At 35.7% G+C, this 22,553-nt stretch overlaps 1 protein-coding gene across 4 annotated transcripts; it reads right to left on the minus strand.

Moving 5' to 3' along the window:
- Nucleotides 1-6,986: 6,986 nt before the first annotated feature.
- Nucleotides 6,987-22,241, minus strand: LOC122300291 (ubiquinone biosynthesis monooxygenase COQ6, mitochondrial). 4 transcript variants are annotated; one of them, XM_043110819.1, is made up of 10 exons: nt 22,089-22,241; nt 21,402-21,516; nt 20,979-21,078; nt 20,376-20,519; nt 19,296-19,354; nt 18,024-18,091; nt 17,861-17,912; nt 8,668-8,841; nt 7,877-8,476; nt 6,987-7,324 (listed from the first exon to the last, which is right to left on the minus strand). In XM_043110819.1, the coding sequence occupies exons 1-10, from the start codon at nt 22,094-22,096 to the stop codon at nt 7,109-7,111; spliced, it is 1,536 nt and encodes a 511-aa protein (XP_042966753.1). In that variant the 5' UTR covers nt 22,097-22,241; the 3' UTR covers nt 6,987-7,108. The 4 variants fall into 4 exon arrangements, with proteins under 4 accessions (XP_042966753.1, XP_042966754.1, XP_042966756.1 ...); XM_043110820.1 differs by having other exon boundaries at nt 21,984-22,090; XM_043110822.1 differs by having other exon boundaries at nt 20,975-21,078; nt 21,984-22,090.
- Between the last annotated feature and the right edge of the window lie 312 nt (nt 22,242-22,553).

Consider the following 22,553-nt stretch of genomic DNA (forward strand, 5'->3'; position numbering starts at 1 on the left):
CAGGATAGGTTTAAGCTATCTGTGTTACCAAACGCGTTTTATTCCAACCTGGAATAAAACCTTATACAGGTTCAGGGTTATGCCTACTCCAGAACTGGAATACGAGCTTACCTGCAACCAAACGCTACTGGATCAGCGACGGTGACCCCTTCCGGTCGCTGAAGACGACGGCAAGAAGGTGCGGTACCAACAGAAACTGCCGGCGAGTTGACCCCCGGTGTCCAGTACCGGAGATGATGCCGGAAAGTGTTTCAACCACCACACGACGCCGGCGAGCACCCAAACCACACGGAAACACGCCAGGGAACACGGTGAGCTCACAAACTACACCCGAAAAACACTCTCAACCCATACATAACTCAGATTACTGAGAATCGCGCTCTAATACCATGTAGACGAGATTTGATGAAATAATACTTTGTATATCTTATTATTCACAGTGTACACACAAGTATATATATACCCTAAATACAAGAGACCCATATACCCTTATACAAACTCATTATAGACAGTATATTCTAACAAGCATCGCTTGCAATTCAAGAAGCACATACGAAGGGATGGAAGCACATCATACTAGAATGAGACTCTTTAGACGTCATTATGACCATTCTTTACAGTTATCTAGTAACAAACTGAAAGATTTCTTCAATCATTAAAGATATAATAATACGCCTTATAAACTTTGATTACTCAATGCGCAATCTCACTAAGTGGGCAGCTTTCCAAACCAAGTTGGAAGCATTTTCATTCAAAATATCCCCCCTCATGGACTGGTATTCTCCAAATTGGATGAATCTTGCTAGGTTAGTTTTGATTAGGAGGACTTCCCAAGCAACTTTCCATGTTAAAACCTTAAAGTGGTCATGAATTTTGGATATCCATAGAGCTTGCCAATCTTTGGTGCTGAAGGGATTAGGGAGGGTTATTCAAATCTTTCTTTGTTTCTTGTGCCAAGTGGCTGTTGATGATGTAATCAACCAAGATCTAATCAAAGAGGTGATAGATCTTTGCTTTGGACCGTCATTTGGGATGAGCTCAGAGACCCAAGAGATTTGGTTATTAGGGTTACTCCTCGGCATTGGGGTAAAAATTAGGAAGCTTTGATAACATGGATAGATCATTCCAAATTGTTTATAGAGTTGCTATAAGGTTCTTGCAAGAACCCACTACAACCCAACACAGAATACACACACTGGAAGCAACTAACAATCACTTACAGCAGTATAACACTCAAGGATGTATGAACATGATTCCATTGCAAATCTTGTTGAGAATCTTCGAGGGATTCTCAACCTCCAAGAACTGAAAACTTACTATCAAACTGTTCAAAAACCATGCATGATCACTTCTGCTTATATACTCATAGAAGTGAAGTAAGAAATATCAAACACACCTTTTTAATCCCAAAACACAAACTACAAATAATTAAACACAACTATACAAATTACAACAAGTTACAAAACATGCCATTTCATTAATTCCCTACATCAAAATGCAATAGCTTAAAACACTAAATGACTTCCTTCTTTTCTTCAAAACTCACTGTTTCACTTATTCCCTTCATATAGTTAATTTTGTTATTCTCTCTTCCACAACACTTAGCATCAACGACATTCTTCTTCCTCAACACTTCACTTCTTCAAGCCTTGCCCAAGGCACCCGTGACGATCTCCACCTCTTCAAGGCCTTGCCCATAAGGCACCCATGACAATATCCAAGAATTGTGTTTACCAAATAAGGATACAAAGTTTTGAGATTCCAAAGTAATTCCCATGAACTCTCTTCAATGGAAGCCCCCACCCATTTAACCAATGCTTCAGTTGAGGCATGATTGCCCACTTTCCTCATCCTTCTCTCCAAGATTGTTTCAGATTCAGGCTGTACACTTCCTTCACTGTCAACTGGAGGCAATGTAGGCAATGGAGACATCTGACCATCAAGCTTCTTTTTGAAACATGAAACATGAAAAAATGAGGACTCTTTGAGGAAAGCAAATTCAACTTATAAGCCACCATGCCTATCCTCTCAAGGATTTGGAATGGGCTATAGTATCTAGGAGTCAGCTTCATATTGTGTCTTATGGCCACAGACTTTTGTCTATAAGGCTACAATTTGAGAAAAAATCCAATCCCTAACTACAAAAAATCTCTCAAACCTTCTTTTATCAGCATACAACTTCATTTTATACTGAGCCCTCTTCAAATTCTCCTTTAAGAGAGACAATACCTCATTACTGGACTTCAACTGCTGGTCCACTGTTGCATTAGTAGTAGTGCTTGGAACATATTTCAACAACTTGGGAGGTGGAAACCCATATGAGGCCTGAAATGGTGAGAAACTAGTAGATAAATGCATAGTAATATTATAACACTACTCTACCATAGGCAACTAGCTACTCCAATTCTTTAGCTTAGATCCAATGTAGGATTGCAAGTACCCTTCCCCACACTTATTCAATGTCTCAACTTGACCATCAGATTGAGGATGGTAAGTTGAGCTGAAGACTAAAGTAGTATCCTAGATCTTGAACAATTCCTTAAAAAAAAAAAGGCTAGTAAAAACCACATCTCTATCAGACACAATTGTTTTAGGTAAGACATGGAGTCTGAATACACCAACAAAGAAAACCTCACTGGCTGTGTATGGATGAGTCATTGGAAAAAAATGGCTAAACTTAGTCAATCAGTCCACCATAGTCAGAATCAATGTCATACCATTTGAGCTTGGAAGGCCTTCCATAAAATCCATGGCAATGTCGAGCTAAAGACTTTGAGGGATAGGTAAGGGTTGAAGTAACCCTGCTGGCAACATAGTCTCATGCTTGTTCATCTGACACTCTCTCACCAATTTCTTGATATCCTTCCTCATGCCTTGCTAGTAAAAATCCATCTTAGCCTTCTATAAAGTCTTGTGATATCCAACATGGCCTACTTCTAGGCTATGATGGATGTGCTGCAACACTTTTTGATGGAATGGTGATGAAGGGACTGTCACCAATTTCCTTTTTATGAAAAAGAGTCTTTGTTGAAGGGAAAACTCCTTAGGAACATGCTTTCCTTACTACAATGCAACAATAAGATTAGTGACATCAACAGAAAATGCATAACTTTGCTTAAACTTTTCTAACCACATAGGAGTGGGAAATGAGATAAGGGCCACTGTAGCTAAATCATTCTCCTCCTTTCTTGAAAGTGCATCAGCTACTTTATTGTCTCTGTCCCTCTTATACTCTACTCGAAAATCATATCCCATAAGCTTGGAAATCCACTTATGCTGAGATTTGGTAGCCACCTTTTGTTCTAGCAAGTGCTTTAATGCCTGTTGGTTAGTTTTAATCTTAAAAATCTGACCCAACAGTATGGCCTCTACTTTCCCATTGCACACACCAGTGCTAAGAACTCTTTTTCATATGTTGACAAAATTAGCATTTTTCCCTTTAAAGCCTTACTAAAGAAGGCTATAGGTTGGCTGTCTTGCATCAATATAGCTCACAACCCTACCCCCTAGGCATCACATTCAATGGTGAATTCCTTAGAAAAGTCTGGCAACCTTAATACAAAAGGGTTGGCAACAATAGCTTTCCAATGTTTAAAAACCTCTTCAACCTCAACAGGCCACACAAAAGAGTTCTTCTTTAATAACATGGTTAATCGGGTAGCTATGGACACATAGTTCTTGATGAACTTGCGATAGTACCCAGTAAAGCACAAAAAACCCCTTAGAGCCAGCATTGTCTTAGGGACAGGCCAATCCAACATGGAGGAAATCTTGGTTGAATCAGCCCTCACTCCACTTCTAGAAATAATATGGCCCAAATAATCCACTTCAGTCACCCTAAACCTACATTTAGATCTTTTTGCAAACAAGGTATGTTGCTGTAAAACAGATAAGACTGTTTTCAAGTATGCAAGGTGCTCAACAAAATCTTGACTATAAACCAAGATATCATCAAAAAATACTAATACACACTTTCAAAGATAAGGCTTGAAGACAAGATTTATCAAACCTTGACAAGTGGCATGTGCATTGGTAAGCCCAAAAGGCATTATCAAGAACTCATAGTGGCCCTTACGAGTTCTAAATAATGTTTTAGCAATATCTTCCTCTTTCACCCTTATCTGATGATAACGTGATCTGAGATCAAGTTTGAAAAAAAACTTGGCATCATAAAACTCATCAAGTAATTCATCAATGACAAAAATTGAAAACTTATCTTTGATGGTCTCTTGATTGAGGACTTGATAGTCAATACACATCCTACAAGTTCTATCATCTTTTTTAACAAGCAGAACAAGTGAGGAAAATAGACTCTGACTAGGCCTTATAAGCCCATTCTTTAACAAATCCTGTACAATCTTCTCAATCTCAGACTTTTGGTAGTGAGGATATCGATAGAGTCTTATTGAGACTGGTGAAGTGCCATCTTTCAATACAATCTGATGGTCAAAGGTGCTAGGTGGTGGTAAGCCCACTGGTTCATCAAACACTAACCCAAACTGCTGCAGAACTCATTCTACTTCAACTTGCAATTTAACTTGTTCCACCTTAGGCTCTATTGCCACCAACTGCAACAGCCACCCTTGCTTCCTAATAAAGGAAGACTTTAACAAGTTAGCACTAGCTTTCCATTCCACAACATCATAAACAAGACCTTGCAAAGACAACTTCTTCTCATTCACCTCAAATTGCATAGACATATCAGTAAAATCCCACTGGATGGGACCCAATGTTTTAAGCCACTGAACTCCTAAGATAATGTCACAGCCACCAAGAGTCAGTACATGGAAATGAACCATAAACTTAGTTCCTTGAACTCGTATCATCTCCTCACATCTGCCTCGACCGATTATCTTAGTGTCATTTGCCACTTTAACTTGAAGGCCTCCATCTTCCACCACTTTCAAATTTGTAGCTTGCATCACTAATGGATCTAGAAAGTTGTAAGTACTTCCTGAGTCCACAAGGATTTCAACAGAATATGAAACAATTTTGCCCAACAGCTTCATGGCATTACTATTGATACATCCAGAAATGGCATGGATTTAAATTTCAAGTTCTTCAAATTCCTTCTAGACCACTTCTTCAAATTCTGGCAACAACTGTGCCTCAACACTTTCAACTACCTCCTGCTCAGCACTATTTTTCTCATGTAACAAATACACCCTAGGGATCTTGCACACATTCTACTTCTCATCACAGTGGTAACACAATCTATTTTTTCTTTTCTCATCCATTTGAGAAGAAGTGATCTTTCTCATAGGAATTGTATTCTTTTGTACCTTATTAGCTATATCAACAATATTGTCAATAGGCCACTTATCAGCATAGTGCCCATTCTGCCTCCAAAATTTCCTAGAGGACAGCACATACTCCTTTTGGATCTTTGCCAACTCTTGGATCTTTGCCAACCCCAAAGCAACCCCAAGATATGGCCCAAAACTAACTTGCATTGTCATGACCAAGGATTCCCAAGAATTGAACTGCCTAGAATCCAAGGCATCTTGGTACCAAACCAATGTCTCACATTCCATATGATGCGATACCGCCATTAACTGTTAATGAAATGGTACTTGATAACAATCAAAATATTGATTGGCCTTAAAGATCCAACCAACAAGATCATTACCACTAAAATTTGGAAAATACAAACGATAACCTCTTTGAAACACACCCCTATCTTCATGACTTTTAGGTTCATTAGACACCTCTTTATGAGAATTGACGTGCAGATTCAACCAATGAACGTAATATATCAGAAACTTAGTCTAACCTTTCTGCCAACCCATTAAGGGCTTGCTAATGATTCTCCAACTGTTTCTAAATTATTTCTTGTTGCCTTTGTAATCTATCTTGCTGACCTTTCAAGGCTCCGCTCGTACCCTCTGCCATCACAGAATTGACCACTGCTGATACCACTTGTAAGTTTCTTGCTAAAACCCACTGTAACCCAACATAGAATATAGACTCAAGAAGCAACTAACAATCACTCTCAGAAGTATAACATTCAAGAATGTGTGAACAAGATTCAATTGCAAATCTTGCTAAGAATCTTCGAGGGATTCTCAACCTCCAAGAACTGAAAACATACTATCAAATTGTTCAAAAACCATGCATAATCACTTCTGCTTATATATTCACATAAGTGAAGTAAGAAATATCAAACACACTTTTAATCTCAAAATGCAAACTACAAACAGTTAAATGCAACTATTCAAATTACAAAACGCGCCATTTCATTAATTCCCTCCATCAAAATGCAGCAGCTCAAAACGCTAAACGGCTTCCTTCTTTTCCTCAAAACTCACCATTTCACTTATTCCCTTCATACAATTAATTATATTATTTTCTCTTCCACAAAACTTAACATCAGCCACATTCTTCTTCCTCGACATTTCGCCACTTCAAGCCTTGCCCAAGACGCTTGTGATAGTTGCCTGTACCTATCCTATGACAGCATCCATTACCAAGTATATTGTTCATTTTGGGAATGCTTTTTCACATCCATTAAACTCTTCTTGAATTTAGGGTTGTGGATTAGTAAACAGAGATCCATCCAACTATTTTTGTTTCATAGCTTGAACACAAAAGGGCAGTTTTGGTTGTTTTGAATGCTCCATCTGACCATATACACATTGCATGCGCCTTGTACCAAGTCCTCGAATGTGCTTTGGAATCTCATAATTCTGAAGTGAAGTTCCAACTTTTTGTGTAGCTCTACCATAACTTTTAACCAAGGGAGGGATCCGATTCACTCCCAACAGAAGGGAGGATGATTCATCTTCCGATAAACACCCACTCTCTCTTTATGCATGCATGAGTAACATGCTTTATAGGGTTACTGTACCTGTGTGGGTGCGTTCGTGAACGTGTGGGAGGGTGCCTCACCATTTTAGGAATTTCAAGCAAGGATGCAATGCCACTACGTCAATACGATCGCCTGAGAAGATTAGCCATGGAAATTGGCTTCGTGACCTCTCAACTGATACAGCGAAATTCATCTGCTTCTATACAAGATTGATGAACAAAAAAGATAATTTATTCCAACATGAAGAGCGAAACTATAGTCCTTTAACAACCTTTAGACAGGGCATTTACAGTGTTTAGGTCAAGAGAAAAGTGGCAGTCTCTGGTCCCCTGATGCATACGAAATAATATTTCTTTTAAGTGGAGAAATATAGTTTGCCCCATGGAATACTGCAGCTCGCAGGATATTTAGGGGTCCAAAATCAACAGAATATGCCTTCTGAAAGCCATCCAGGATTGCCATCATCATAATATTCGTCCTTTTTCTCTCTTCTTCGTATTTCTTTAACATCGTTACCTGCGTGTAGTTTTATCTCTGCCAAGTCAGCTTATACATCCAAGGAGTAGAACCAAATAGCATCTCAAAAGGAAATAATTGAATTGCACAGATCTTGTGGTTGTGAGATATAGTTAAGATGTTCCGATAACATCATCGGGGGAAACCAAAGAAGCCTGTAATCATGTCTCACAACACTTTCCCAGAAAACAATTTCGCAAGACATGATTTGGACAGTGCTTAAATGATCCCATCTATTACTCTGTTCAGGTCAGTGATGATACAGTTTTAAGGTGTGCAAGCCCTTAACAATCCTTTTGAAAAAAAAAAAAAAAAAACGCAGGGTCTAGCGGTGAGTTTTTTTCATGTGGATCCTAGGTGTGCCCCATTTTTTTTAAAGGACTATACAAATAATTTTCCTGGAACATAATAGTGATTTATGAGTTAAACCCAACTTTGTTATCTTTTTAAAAAGGAAATGAATAACTTTGAAAACACAAAATTAAGGTTAATGTAAGCAGATTCAAATAAGGTCTCTTGGCATAATAAGAAAATATTTGCAAAAGCACATACCTCTCCTATGTCAATGCCTACAGCTATACCCTCAGCAATGACTCTTGAAAGAGCCAATGCATCTCCAAAACCCATATTGACTCCTTGACCAGCCAGAGGATGAACTGTGTGTGCTGCATCACCAATTAGAACGACACGCTTTGATGCATAGTCATTGGCATGCTTCAAAGACAATGGAAATACCATTCTTTCTGAAGCCAGCTTAACTACTTTCGGCGGAACTTCAAAACCCTCAGTAGCTGATAACGTCACATCTCCTCTGAGCCAAGAAAACATGTCTCCCATTTCTAATAAGCTTGACTTAGGATGAGGACCATATCCATAGTCAAGAGCAGCATTTGTATCTTTCACAAAGTCATCCTCATTCATTAATTTACGGTTCCCTGCCTCTTTTGGGTTCATGGTCCATACAATATTACTAAAATTATTTCCCATTGGCAAAAGTGCAATTGGACCTGCAGGTAGAAACCGTTGCCATGCACATCGGTTTTCAACAGAATGTTCTACCGTGCATATGACTGCATTCTGTGAGTAGTTCCATCCAGTTGTCTTGAATCCTGCTAACTCCCTGACGCGTGACTTGCCACCGTCGGCTCCAACCTTCAATGAACATCAAGAAACTTGATTACTAGATAACAATTGGTATGTAATCAGGGACAGCTATCTAATCTATTTTAGTAAGTTTTTGATAAGTAGCTATTATCTAATCTTACCACTGAATAAAATGGACTAGCACTCATCCTACTATTATCAAATGGCAGTATAAAGTTCAATTCAGCCAGTTAACTAACCACCAGCTTTGCAAATATGCTCTTGCCATCACTCAGTTCCAGCTTTGCTAAATGCCCCAGAGAAGATGATGTTGTCTTTAATAATGTGCTATCCATCCCCATGGATGAAGAGCTTTGATGTAAAGTCATCGAAGTTAACCTGGAAGGATGGAATGTCTTCTGGAAATCTGTAGTCTGTTAAAAAGTTTCAATATTATTAGTTTAAAAAAAATCAAATTTACAGCAAGTAGGTAAGAATCAGCGATGATAAACCTAAGAATTCATCTGTTCACGAGTTAGTGAGGGAAAGAAATAGGCTGGATATATGCATAAATGACCAGATCGGGACCATGCTAAAACAGGACATATAAATTGGAGGTCATGGTAATATATGAAATTGAAAAAATTAGAACTTGTACTTATGGAAAATGGAAATATCTTATGAAACATACCAAATAGGAAAGCAAGATATTCATCAAGGGATAAGATCTATCATAATGGATTCTAGATGGGCATGCACATTGTGAGTTCTCAGGTTTACAGGAAGTTTGCATGGAACACAGATATATGAGATTGTTCAGGGGAGGCTTGGTCATTGCAACTACAAGGAAGGGCCGATGACATGACATTATATGTGTTGTTCTAGATCTAGACCCAGCCCTCAACATATTCATTTAAAGTTGTATCAAAATCCTTTTCAATAGAACAATACCAGTCACTAACAGCCATGGATGATGGCAATTATTCATAACAGGAAATGAAAATACTTCATAGACTCACCAAATTAGTAAGAATATTATGCACATCATGAGCACAAGTGTGACGCCCCCAAATTCCGTTTGGGATTGGACGGACATTTGAAGCGTCGAGACATGCAACACAAGGTTACCTGCCCCCGTTCATGACATATAAGATGCAATAATCCTAACATGCATCTAACATTATGCAATATTCGCAGCGGATAATTTTTTTTTTTAGCAATACTATGCACCAAACTGAAAATATCTCAATACTTAAAACATACTTCATACATAAAGATCCATTGAATAACTAAGATCACAACACTATTCCAAAATAGTTATGATCCAAAAGTACTGGAGATGCAACTCCATCGTACAAATAGTAATTTAACTACTATATTAACATTAACGACACACCGTCGTTCAGTCGACTGTGTCTAGTTGGTCAGCTCCTGATCCTCCTTCAGGTCCTGTAACAAGATCTACCATTCGGGGGAATGGTAGTTGGGACTACCACAGTGAGATTTGATTACAAATCTCAGCAAGTTAACAAAAAACTTCCATACAGACTAATGATGCATGTATGACAGTAAAAGCATAAATGCATAATCAAATTCATAAGTAATTAAAGCATAACTTAGCGTACAACATAGCATAATTGACATAGCTTAAATTGAATCATGAACTGAACTTGACTTGACATGAACTTGATCTGAAACTTGACTTAGCATGAACTTGCTCTGAAACTTGAATTAACATGAAAAATACATACTCCACAGTTGTTGTGGCCCCATGTATTCTACGTGTAAATACATACTCCACAGTTGTTGTGGCCCCATGTATTCTACACAAACTTGACTTAACATTAAAAATACATACTCCACAGTTGTTGTGGCCCCATGTATTCTACACAAACTTGACTTAACATGAAAAATACATACTCCACAGTTGTTGTGGCCCCATGTATTCTACGTGTAAATACATACTCCACAGTTGTTGTGGCCCCATGTATTCTACACAAACTTAATGTACTCAAGATGAAACGTGACTTGAACATAACTTAGAATACATGACCAACTTGAGATAGAAACATTTCGTAACATGGCATAACATATAATAGACAACATATTTAACATGACATACTTGCAACAGTGAATATTACATGACTTGACTTACATGTAATAGATGACATACTTAACATGACGTACTTGTAATGTACAGTAATACATAACAGAATATATTATGTAACAGATAAAAATTGATGACAGAATAAATTCTGTATAATAGACAATTACATGATAACTTGACATGGCATGACATATATGATAACATACATACATACACTGTAGTTCTTTTACTTAGCACACATACACAGTAGACTGCTAGTAAGTTAAAAGCTAACTTACCTCGATCTCCGCGTTTCTTATAAAACTTCAAGTGCGATCACGAGAAACTGTAATTAGTGATTCTAAAAGTTAGTACTAAATCACTAATAATTTGAAATATGAAAAAATACTAACTTAAAGAGTAAAATTTCCATTTTACTTCCTACATGTAGGAAAATGACCGTTTTACCCATAACTTAAGGATTTTGCATACTAACTCCAAAAGTCACCAAAATTTACATGCCTCATGTAAATTTTATCCTCAACTCAAATATCAATTTAAAAAAATTTAAAACTAATCACAACTATTAAAACTCCATAGGGCCGAAATTTTCATATGCTATTTCTATTGATTTTTGTTTCTAACTTGTTTTGATCAACCTTTTGATCTATGACTTATAAATATGTGATCTTCAAACCAAACCATCACATGATTTAAAAAGATGTCCTAAAACATATATAAGCTTCTAATTCAAGATCACATGGTTAGAAATTAACCAAAATATAAATTTAGCCAAGAATATCCACACTTTGGCTTATTTGAATATCTCTTTGCATAAAATTTCATATCTTTGAAACTAACATCAAATATCTTCAAAATAATAATATAACATGTATATAAGATACTTAGTATCCTCCAATAAAATTATTAAAGTCATTAGAATAGGTTTAGACCACCAAAGAGTTAAACTTTCTCAAAACAGAAACTGTTTTTCCTCTTCCAGTTTCTAAGTTTCTAAATCTAAGAAAATCTTTCATCAAAACCTTTAGTCATGCAAAAATCCTCAACCAATAGTCATATATACATGTTAACAATACTCCATAAAAATTTCGGACCAATATCTATCCATTAGTTTGGTCAAAAACTCCAAACTATAACATACTCTCCAGATTCACGCCCAGAATGACCTTTCCATGGTTAAAAATACTTTTGACCGACCAAATGACCATGGAATGATACGAAAAATACATCTACGGAAACTAGACTCAAAGAGGAACAACTTATATGAAGGAGACTTTATGATAAAACACTTACAAAAGCTTCGAAATGGGTGTGCAAAAGAACTCCTAAAAGCTGTCCGAGAGAAAGTGTTTGATATTCTTTCAATGGAAAGCATAAATGAAGATAATTTCGTGGGGAGGGGTGGCTGGAGATACTTGTGGATAAGATATGGATGAGATGAGGCTGGAGTGAGAGTTAAGTGTAGTTTTCTCCTACCCAAAAAAAATCTATAAATGATTATCTTATAATATTCTATCCAATAATATCTAAAAAAAAATCAACTTAAGATATTTTTATCTAATAATATCTATCAACTCAAAATATTTTTACCCAATAATATTCACAAAAATTACCTCAAGATATTTCTTTTTATCTAATAATATCTACAGTTTTGAACAGACGTTTTGTCCGAAAATATGAAAAAATGTTATTGCGCCATAAGACTTTAAATAACCCTCCGAGTCTAATGACACAAACCATAATACATTTTGACACTTCTAACTATCTCAAATAATTAAAATCGCATTTCTGGCACCATAGTGAGTGATAACACTAACTATGTTGACAGGCTAAAACCTATGCGATTAGTCGATTTGTGTAAACTTACGGAATTTTCACGAGGTTCTTAAGGTCAAAAGAAATTCCACAATTGAATTTCTAGCGGGCTGTTACAATCTCCCCTCCTAAAAAAAAGATTTCGTCCTCGAAATCGAAGTAAGTAAGAAATAGCAATTTAATGAGGAGGTGTTGCTTACCAACTTACTGTCTATCCCGTATATATTTGCCTTTGAGATTATGTCATTCCTTAACTCTCTTACTTTAATCAACAATTAGATTATACTTCTTTGCACAAGGTTGGCCAAGTTGTAACGACGTACTCTCCAAACCTAAAACTTTAAGTAATTAATCTTCCGAAACTCTTCTTTAGAAAAGCATAGGTGATATACTTTAAATGTTCTTGTAAATACCATAGTTAGTAAAGAATTCATCAAAATTAAACCGTTAACCTCTCTCTTTTTAACAAAATCGGTGGCACTCTGTTTTAGACCAGACAACTCTGATCCGCGTGATTTTTATAGGTCTTCTGTAGTTGTCAGGCGCCGCATAGCTACGACACTACTTTGTTCTTCCGTAATTGTCAGGCACCGCAGCTATGATACTACATTGCTCTTGTCTCTTGTAGAGAAATGATTCACGAGAGGTGATTCGTCATAATTTTCTCTATAAAAGAATTATTCAGTTCATCTTCTTTCTCATCTCATCTTCTTCACTTTTCTGAAATTAATCTGCATTCTTACTCTGCAATCTCTTTCTGCTTACTCACTTTGCAATGGCTCAGCAATCTTCTCATTGCCAAAACATGAGGTATTCTGCACCTCGTTCCCCAGTTGTTTCTGCTTCTTCCATAGGTGCTATTATGCAATCAAATAATGATCTGACTAATAAGTCAGAAAATGAACTTATCTACGAGCTTGTGAGTCTCGGTACTCGATACTCATCAGCCATTGTCGCATATTCTCAGAGACTGCAATCTAGGACTGGTGGGGTTGACAAACTCCACGAGAGTATTTCTCTGCTTCAGAGGCTTCTTATGGAATCCAACATGAAGATAGAAGCAGTAAAGCGAGAGAACAGAGATTTAAAATCTTTGCTTAACTCTTCTTTTCGAGTGGCTACTCCTTTAGATAGGAGAGGCATGCAGATTTTTGAAGAGCAAGAACGTTTAAAGATTGAGGCAAAGAGCCTCAAATTTCTGTAATTTTGCTTTATGATAATAAAATAATACTTCACAAATATTCATATTTGTGTTTCTATCTTCTGGTATATGTTTTATGTACTCCATTTTATTTCTTTCAGGGATTTTCATATATATGACATGATCCAATGACTCATATAAATATGCATTTAATCATGCATATCCAAACTCTCAGTAATCTTCAAGTTAATAAAAACCTCAAGGAGTTCTACTGGTCTAGGACTAACTTACTTCTTTATAATCGCAACAATCAGTCATCTTCCTAGGTGGTACTTTGATAACTGACCAGTTAATAACTTAAACTTGAAACTTTCTCTCTTATGATTGTCATAACTCTTCTATCCATCATAAATTATCAATTATTCTAACTCTAAATGATTTGTTCCTAATGTTCACATAAATCCTCAAGACCAAGATTTTACTCTCCATATAATAGTCTTCAAAAGAAGATCGATCTATGTATCCATAAAGATAGTGCTTTGCCAGAAATCATTTACTGGCGGCGTGGTAATACTATTATCATAAATGAATCCTACTAAGGCTAAAGCTTCTCCTAATCAAATTACTCTTCCAAACACAATTTCTATCGTATTTTTAGAATCGAAACAATTCTCCAAATATGTGAAATACCATTCATCAATCCTACATATCCTTTCTCATATTACTAAAATGTATTCTATATCTACATTGGTATGAACAATAATACTTCTAATGAAAATTTTTTACTCTTACCACTAGAGTAACAATTCAACTTCCAAGCTGAATTCTCAAGCACCACAATTAATAGAAACAATGACTCGTTTGAATCAAACAATGTACACTTTACCAACCCCAATGACTTGACCTACTCCAAAATAACAATAATGCAATACTACCATCAATTGCAATCAGATCAACGTTAACTATGTTTACCTCAACTAATCCTTCATCCATCGGGAAATTCTGATCCTCTTGATTATTATCTCCCTTAGGATTCCGAGGTATTCTATCACGAGTCATGTGTCCCTTCTTGAAACACACGAGTATATGTATAAAAACCACATACTACCTTTCATACCTTAAGAAATTCAAGCCTAATGTTTGGTGCATTTCCTAAGGACATGTGGATTTACTGCCCAGAGACGTATTGCTCTGATACCACCTTGTGACGCCCCCAAATTCCGTTTGGGATTGGACGGACATTTGAAGCGTCGAGACATGCAACACAAGGTTACCTGCCCCCGTTCATGACATATAAGATGCAATAATCCTAACATGCATCTAACATTATGCAATATTCGCAGCGGATAATTTTTTTTTTTAGCAATACTATGCACCAAACTGAAAATATCTCAATACTTAAAACATACTTCATACATAAAGATCCATTGAATAACTAAGATCACAACACTATTCCAAAATAGTTATGATCCAAAAGTACTGGAGATGCAACTCCATCGTACAAATAGTAATTTAACTACTATATTAACATTAACGACACACCGTCGTTCAGTCGACTGTGTCTAGTTGGTCAGCTCCTGATCCTCCTTCAGGTCCTGTAACAAGATCTACCATTCGGGGGAATGGTAGTTGGGACTACCACAGTGAGATTTGATTACAAATCTCAGCAAGTTAACAAAAAACTTCCATACAGACTAATGATGCATGTATGACAGTAAAAGCATAAATGCATAATCAAATTCATAAGTAATTAAAGCATAACTTAGCGTACAACATAGCATAATTGACATAGCTTAAATTGAATCATGAACTGAACTTGACTTGACATGAACTTGATCTGAAACTTGACTTAGCATGAACTTGCTCTGAAACTTGAATTAACATGAAAAATACATACTCCACAGTTGTTGTGGCCCCATGTATTCTACGTGTAAATACATACTCCACAGTTGTTGTGGCCCCATGTATTCTACACAAACTTGACTTAACATTAAAAATACATACTCCACAGTTGTTGTGGCCCCATGTATTCTACACAAACTTGACTTAACATGAAAAATACATACTCCACAGTTGTTGTGGCCCCATGTATTCTACGTGTAAATACATACTCCACAGTTGTTGTGGCCCCATGTATTCTACACAAACTTAATGTACTCAAGATGAAACGTGACTTGAACATAACTTAGAATACATGACCAACTTGAGATAGAAACATTTCGTAACATGGCATAACATATAATAGACAACATATTTAACATGACATACTTGCAACAGTGAATATTACATGACTTGACTTACATGTAATAGATGACATACTTAACATGACGTACTTGTAATGTACAGTAATACATAACAGAATATATTATGTAACAGATAAAAATTGATGACAGAATAAATTCTGTATAATAGACAATTACATGATAACTTGACATGGCATGACATATATGATAACATACATACATACACTGTAGTTCTTTTACTTAGCACACATACACAGTAGACTGCTAGTAAGTTAAAAGCTAACTTACCTCGATCTCCGCGTTTCTTATAAAACTTCAAGTGCGATCACGAGAAACTGTAATTAGTGATTCTAAAAGTTAGTACTAAATCACTAATAATTTGAAATATGAAAAAATACTAACTTAAAGAGTAAAATTTCCATTTTACTTCCTACATGTAGGAAAATGACCGTTTTACCCATAACTTAAGGATTTTGCATACTAACTCCAAAAGTCACCAAAATTTACATGCCTCATGTAAATTTTATCCTCAACTCAAATATCAATTTAAAAAAATTTAAAACTAATCACAACTATTAAAACTCCATAGGGCCGAAATTTTCATATGCTATTTCTATTGATTTTTGTTTCTAACTTGTTTTGATCAACCTTTTGATCTATGACTTATAAATATGTGATCTTCAAACCAAACCATCACATGATTTAAAAAGATGTCCTAAAACATATATAAGCTTCTAATTCAAGATCACATGGTTAGAAATTAACCAAAATATAAATTTAGCCAAGAATATCCACACTTTGGCTTATTTGAATATCTCTTTGCATAAAATTTCATATCTTTGAAACTAACATCAAATATCTTCAAAATAATAATATAACATGTATATAAGATACTTAGTATCCTCCAATAAAATTATTAAAGTCATTAGAATAGGTTTAGACCACCAAAGAGTTAAACTTTCTCAAAACAGAAACTGTTTTTCCTCTTCCAGTTTCTAAGTTTCTAAATCTAAGAAAATCTTTCATCAAAACCTTTAGTCATGCAAAAATCCTCAACCAATAGTCATATATACATGTTAACAATACTCCATAAAAATTTCGGACCAATATCTATCCATTAGTTTGGTCAAAAACTCCAAACTATAACATACTCTCCAGATTCACGCCCAGAATGACCTTTCCATGGTTAAAAATACTTTTGACCGACCAAATGACCATGGAATGATACGAAAAATACATCTACGGAAACTAGACTCAAAGAGGAACAACTTATATGAAGGAGACTTTATGATAAAACACTTACAAAAGCTTCGAAATGGGTGTGCAAAAGAACTCCTAAAAGCTGTCCGAGAGAAAGTGTTTGATATTCTTTCAATGGAAAGCATAAATGAAGATAATTTCGTGGGGAGGGGTGGCTGGAGATACTTGTGGATAAGATATGGATGAGATGAGGCTGGAGTGAGAGTTAAGTGTAGTTTTCTCCTACCCAAAAAAAATCTATAAATGATTATCTTATAATATTCTATCCAATAATATCTAAAAAAAAATCAACTTAAGATATTTTTATCTAATAATATCTATCAACTCAAAATATTTTTACCCAATAATATTCACAAAAATTACCTCAAGATATTTCTTTTTATCTAATAATATCTACAGTTTTGAACAGACGTTTTGTCCGAAAATATGAAAAAATGTTATTGCGCCATAAGACTTTAAATAACCCTCCGAGTCTAATGACACAAACCATAATACATTTTGACACTTCTAACTATCTCAAATAATTAAAATCGCATTTCTGGCACCATAGTGAGTGATAACACTAACTATGTTGACAGGCTAAAACCTATGCGATTAGTCGATTTGTGTAAACTTACGGAATTTTCACGAGGTTCTTAAGGTCAAAAGAAATTCCACAATTGAATTTCTAGCGGGCTGTTACAACAAGTCTACATAGTGACCCAATACTGGACAAGGGAAAATATATCTTGAGAAAAACAAGAGATCTACTGAGAGGAAGACCTTCTCCAAAAGAACATGACAACTGTGAGAGCAAAGCATTTAACAGAACTCCTGACAAAAACTATGCACATGATGATTAATAACAAGTACCTCTATACATTTCTTTTTTGATAAGTAACAAGTACCTCTATACATGACAGCAGAGAATCGTGAAGGACCTTATTTTCCACTACACACCTGTAGCACAACTTAATCAGGCCATTAGGAATTGCATGACACACATCAAAAGTAAAAATAAAAACAAAGTAGAAAATAGAATATTTATCTTCTTCTGAATTGTATGCTTACCCTAGGACTTCTTTATTTATATCTCTTGCATTGTATCTTGTGTATCCTAAGCCAGTATAATCCCAAACCTACAAAAAAAATCGAAGCATAGAAGAAAACTTTAAACAGATTTTATCTAGAGGCATGATCAGTCTATTTAGAAACAAAGCAGGCCAATGGGAGAGAGAACTACACAGAAATGCAGCAGATAATTTTCTATATATGGGATTTGGATCCCCTAAAATTTTCACCCGAACTCTAGGATTTTGAATCTCTATATATGTCTCTGAATGTATATATGTACAAATGTTTGTGCTTGTGTTAGCATCTGTCACTACTCGAAGCACAAGAACCCCAAGTTAACTTTTATATTTTTTTTATCAGTCAGAGTTAATTTTTATATGAAATACCTAAAACCAATGGCAGGGCGGACACGAGTGCAACACCAGCTGCACATCATGCTAAATTGACATAAACAATGTCAAAATGACAGTAAGGATTTTTTTTTCTCAGCAAAATGATAAGGAAAAAAAGTGAACATCGACTTCAGCTCCCAGGCAAGTAGGAAGTCCAATGTCCTCTCTCAGTCCTGTAGTTCAAATCTTCTTCCTACACTAGGTGTCTGAGAATAGCATCCCTCTTAATCCCGAGGGTGCATAGGCCCTTGATAAAGAGTTTCCCACAAGTGCACATCAGGTAATTTAAGGGAAAAATACCACCGTCCAATGGCCCTTAGGAATTGTTTGCACCCAAGAGGCTTTGAACCTTAGACCTGGAGGGAGCATACCGCCAAGACCAAGGCCTTTACCACTTGAGCCAACCCCTAGGAGTTACATGTTCTTATTTCTCTAGGTAAATGTACTCATAATTCATTCTTTCTAACATGCATTCTAATATTATGCACGGTGTAAAACAAAACTATTATGCATTCTAATATTAAAAAAAAATATCAGTAAACAAAATTTTATTGATCAGAAAAGTAGACAAAGGCCCAACGGGACTTATATACAAGAGCATCGCCTATGCATGCTAGTTTAGTGAGCATTCTCATATAAAAAATTAACATGCTGACACATGTAAGAACTAAGCAAACATAGGAATTGTCGAATAGTTTAATGAGTCAACAGGGATAGCAATGCATCAAGTCTATAGTTCTCTGGAACTTCCAAGTATTGCAGAACATCATACTACATTGAGTGCAATTAAAAGAAAATCACTAATTAAAACCAATGGATAATAAATAATTGAAGTGAATGAATTATGCCACAACCAAAGAAAAATAAAAATGATTACCTGCATCTTATGAAAATATGCATGTCGATTCTGTTCAATGTATTGCCAAGCACCAACATCTGCAAAGTACAGGTGTTGTTATTCTACCTATAAAACTATGCTAAACCTTGATTTGTCTCCTTTGAAAAGAAGAATCACTTCCAGCTAGTTGATTTTTTCAAGCATGATGCAGGTCCATTACACTCAACAGAGAGTGTGCTGAGTTTTATAGCTAAAAATCATTTATGCACATCCTAAAGGAAGTGTGCTGAAGCACACAAAGGGACTTCCCTACAAGAGTGTTCGTGGTGCCAAATTTTTTTTTGATAAGTAGTGTTCGTGGTGCCAAATGGCATGAACAAGTTAAAAAAGTACAATTTGCTCATACACGTGCATAAGCAGATAACAAAAGCTTGGCTATGATACATAGTTTCTTAAGGATTTTATGGTTTAGATGATTGAAAGCAAAAATTAATGGAGACAACAAAACAAGAATTAGTCAAGTGAAAAGGAAAATAATGCAATAGCAAGCATCAAAATTCACCAGCAAAAACCATAAAGAGAAGTCCCTTGTCCAATAACGGAAAGGGATGAACTCCAACAACAACAGCATGAAATTCAAAATATTGGAGTCTGACCAAAAGGTTTAGGGGAACATGATAATAACATCAGATAACAAAGTATTGTGTGTCGGACATTAAAAGCACCGAAACCTTTCTCTTTTTCTTTTTGATGATGTGGAACCTCCAGAAGGGTGCATCCGGAGAAAAAGGGAAGGAAGGGGGAAGGGGGGGGGGGGGGGGGGGGGGGGTCGAATTTGGTGGGAGAGTAAGAAGGGAGGAATTGAAGTCTAGTAAATCGTTTATCTTGCATGTCAAACTAGATAAACTGTCATCATAGAATAAAACCTAATATCAGCTGCTAACAACATAGAAATGGCAAATACCAGGGTAATGATACTTAGCTCAAACCAATCTAGTTTACAAAGAAGTTGTTTACTAGCACTGATCAACTGCGCACCATATAATAAAATGAAAATTAAGAGCATTTTGAAGATGGCACAGTGCAAGATTGATTATGAGAAAATATCAAAGTTACTACCTTTGAAAAGAGATATAGTTGCAGGTGTTACTGTACTGACCCTTGCATCTGGGGGGTCTCCTTTTTTTAAGCGGACTCTACTCCCCAATGCAGGATTGCTATCAATGATGGCAACATTCAAGTGTTTTGTCAATGGCATGCTAGCTGCAAACACACATACAAGATGATAATCGTTGAACTTGAAATCAAATTTTGGGAATGAAAATCTCTACAAACTTTTTGATGATTACAATAAATATGTAATAATGATGAAAGAGGGTGTTACCCCAATACCCAGGAAGTGTACAAGAAATCCGCCTAACATCGAAAGGAAGAAGTGCTAGAAATTCCGGAAAATTAGAAATAAAAAGAGCAACACTATCTTGGGCTTTATCGTTAAGGATAAAATACAGATACTTTAGCTCCAAACATCAATTTTTCACAATCCCCAATACTGCCCTGGTTTCTTTCTCTTTGTGAAAACTGAACAACACATCAAATTGAATAAGAAGACTGCCGCAAGGTTCAGTCAACCCCTCCCTGGTGTTTCTATCTTATTCACAATACAGTACATTATGGTTTGAAGAATAAAGGTAAGTAAATTTAACACACATCATTACCTACCCAAGGAACAAGCTAGAGCCATGCCAACCATGCCTCCTCCAACTATTGCAATGTCATACTGCTGAATGTTATTAGCGAAATCATTTTTCTCCTTTTGCTCCTAATATTTCAAGCAAACTAATTAAATTCAACATTACAATTAATTGACAAAAGTAAAACTCTTTAAACCAATAAGAGCCATGTTAACATATCATTTTTCAACGTAGAACTTGTACTCACTCTACCAATAGTCGTAAGAGATCAAAACTCAAAAACCAATAAGAGCCATTTAACATATGATTTTTTTTATAAGTAATAATTTAAACAAATTAATTTTGGTCATGTTAACATATGATATTAAGTAGTTGGCATGAACGGGGAAAAATACTCAAGACGAGACAGCACATAAATAAACCTGTAAGTCATTTATGGTGAGACTATTACTTGACTGGATTGGCCACGGTTAAAACCAGATACTCCTGCAGCTGCATCAGTGCAGAAATATTCCTGCCGAACTTTTAACCTGGAGACATTTGCAGCAAGCTTTCTCGCAATCACCCTGCTTGAGTAGATAATACATTAGATGTAAACACGAGGTAACTGCGATATAAGCAACCATGAAAGAAATCCAGACAAGAGACAATTGAAGATTTAAATCGTCAACAATATCCGAAAGACTGGCATACAATTCCCACAGAAGAAACCCTTCAGACGCGCATCAGTGACCCATGACTAGCAGATATGATGAAAAGAAAAATAAAAAAACTTAGAAAGTTCAAAGGTTTTAGGTATTCCAATAACCTCTGAAATGAAGCCTGATATACTAACAGCAAATATTATGAGAAAACAATAGAAACACAGCGAGCGGCATAACAACAATACAGCGACTTGTGTTACGCAAATTAATGCTTCCACAAAAACACAGACGCACAGGAAAATCACAATCACAAATGCGCACAGATAGATGCATGCTTTTCAAATCTTTGAAAGCACGAAAGGCGAAGAACAATAAAAAGGAAACGGGACCTTTTCAAATCAAAATAGGAGCCGAAAGCAATTCAATTTCTCTTATAACCGAATGATTTAGTGAAAATCTAAGTGTTTGGTTAGTGCGAAATGTAAAATTTATACCTATTCATTCTTTCCACTGCGCAAGCTGACTGGCTATTGCGAGTTAGAGAGAGGTAGAGAGCGCGCTGGGCGAGGATAGGTTGGAAGATGGAGAGTCTAGGCGGAGTTTATTTTTGTTACTTTTGGTCTGAATGGCTAAAGTGGAAGGCTCAAGTCCTTGTTGAGGAAGGCTTCATCTTGAAATTTTTATTTTATCTCATTTTATTTATTTTTTAAATATATCATTTAAATATAAATATTTTTAAATTACTCATTATAAATTTTTTAAACTTACAAACAAAAAATAAAAATAAAAAATCAATCTTTTTAAATCTTCAAACAAAAATAATATTAAAAAATTATATTATAACAATATTTTTACTTTATAATATTTTTTATTTAATTTTTTTCTCATTTCTCAAAACTCCATAAAACTCAAATTATCTCACTACTATTCACCAGTTATCTTACTAATATTTACAAAAT

This window comes from Carya illinoinensis, chromosome 2, assembly GCF_018687715.1.
Source record: "Carya illinoinensis cultivar Pawnee chromosome 2, C.illinoinensisPawnee_v1, whole genome shotgun sequence".
In the NCBI taxonomy this organism is placed as follows: domain Eukaryota; kingdom Viridiplantae; phylum Streptophyta; class Magnoliopsida; order Fagales; family Juglandaceae; genus Carya; species Carya illinoinensis.

Coding starts and splice junctions, on each gene's coding strand:
- LOC122300291 (XM_043110819.1), bottom strand. Junction 8,842..17,860: donor CTCTGCTGTCATGTATAGAG/GTACTTGTTACT, acceptor ACTTTTTAACAG/ACTACAGATTTCCAGAAGAC. Junction 7,325..7,876: donor TAGGCATTGACATAGGAGAG/GTATGTGCTTTT, acceptor AACTACACGCAG/GTAACGATGTTAAAGAAATA.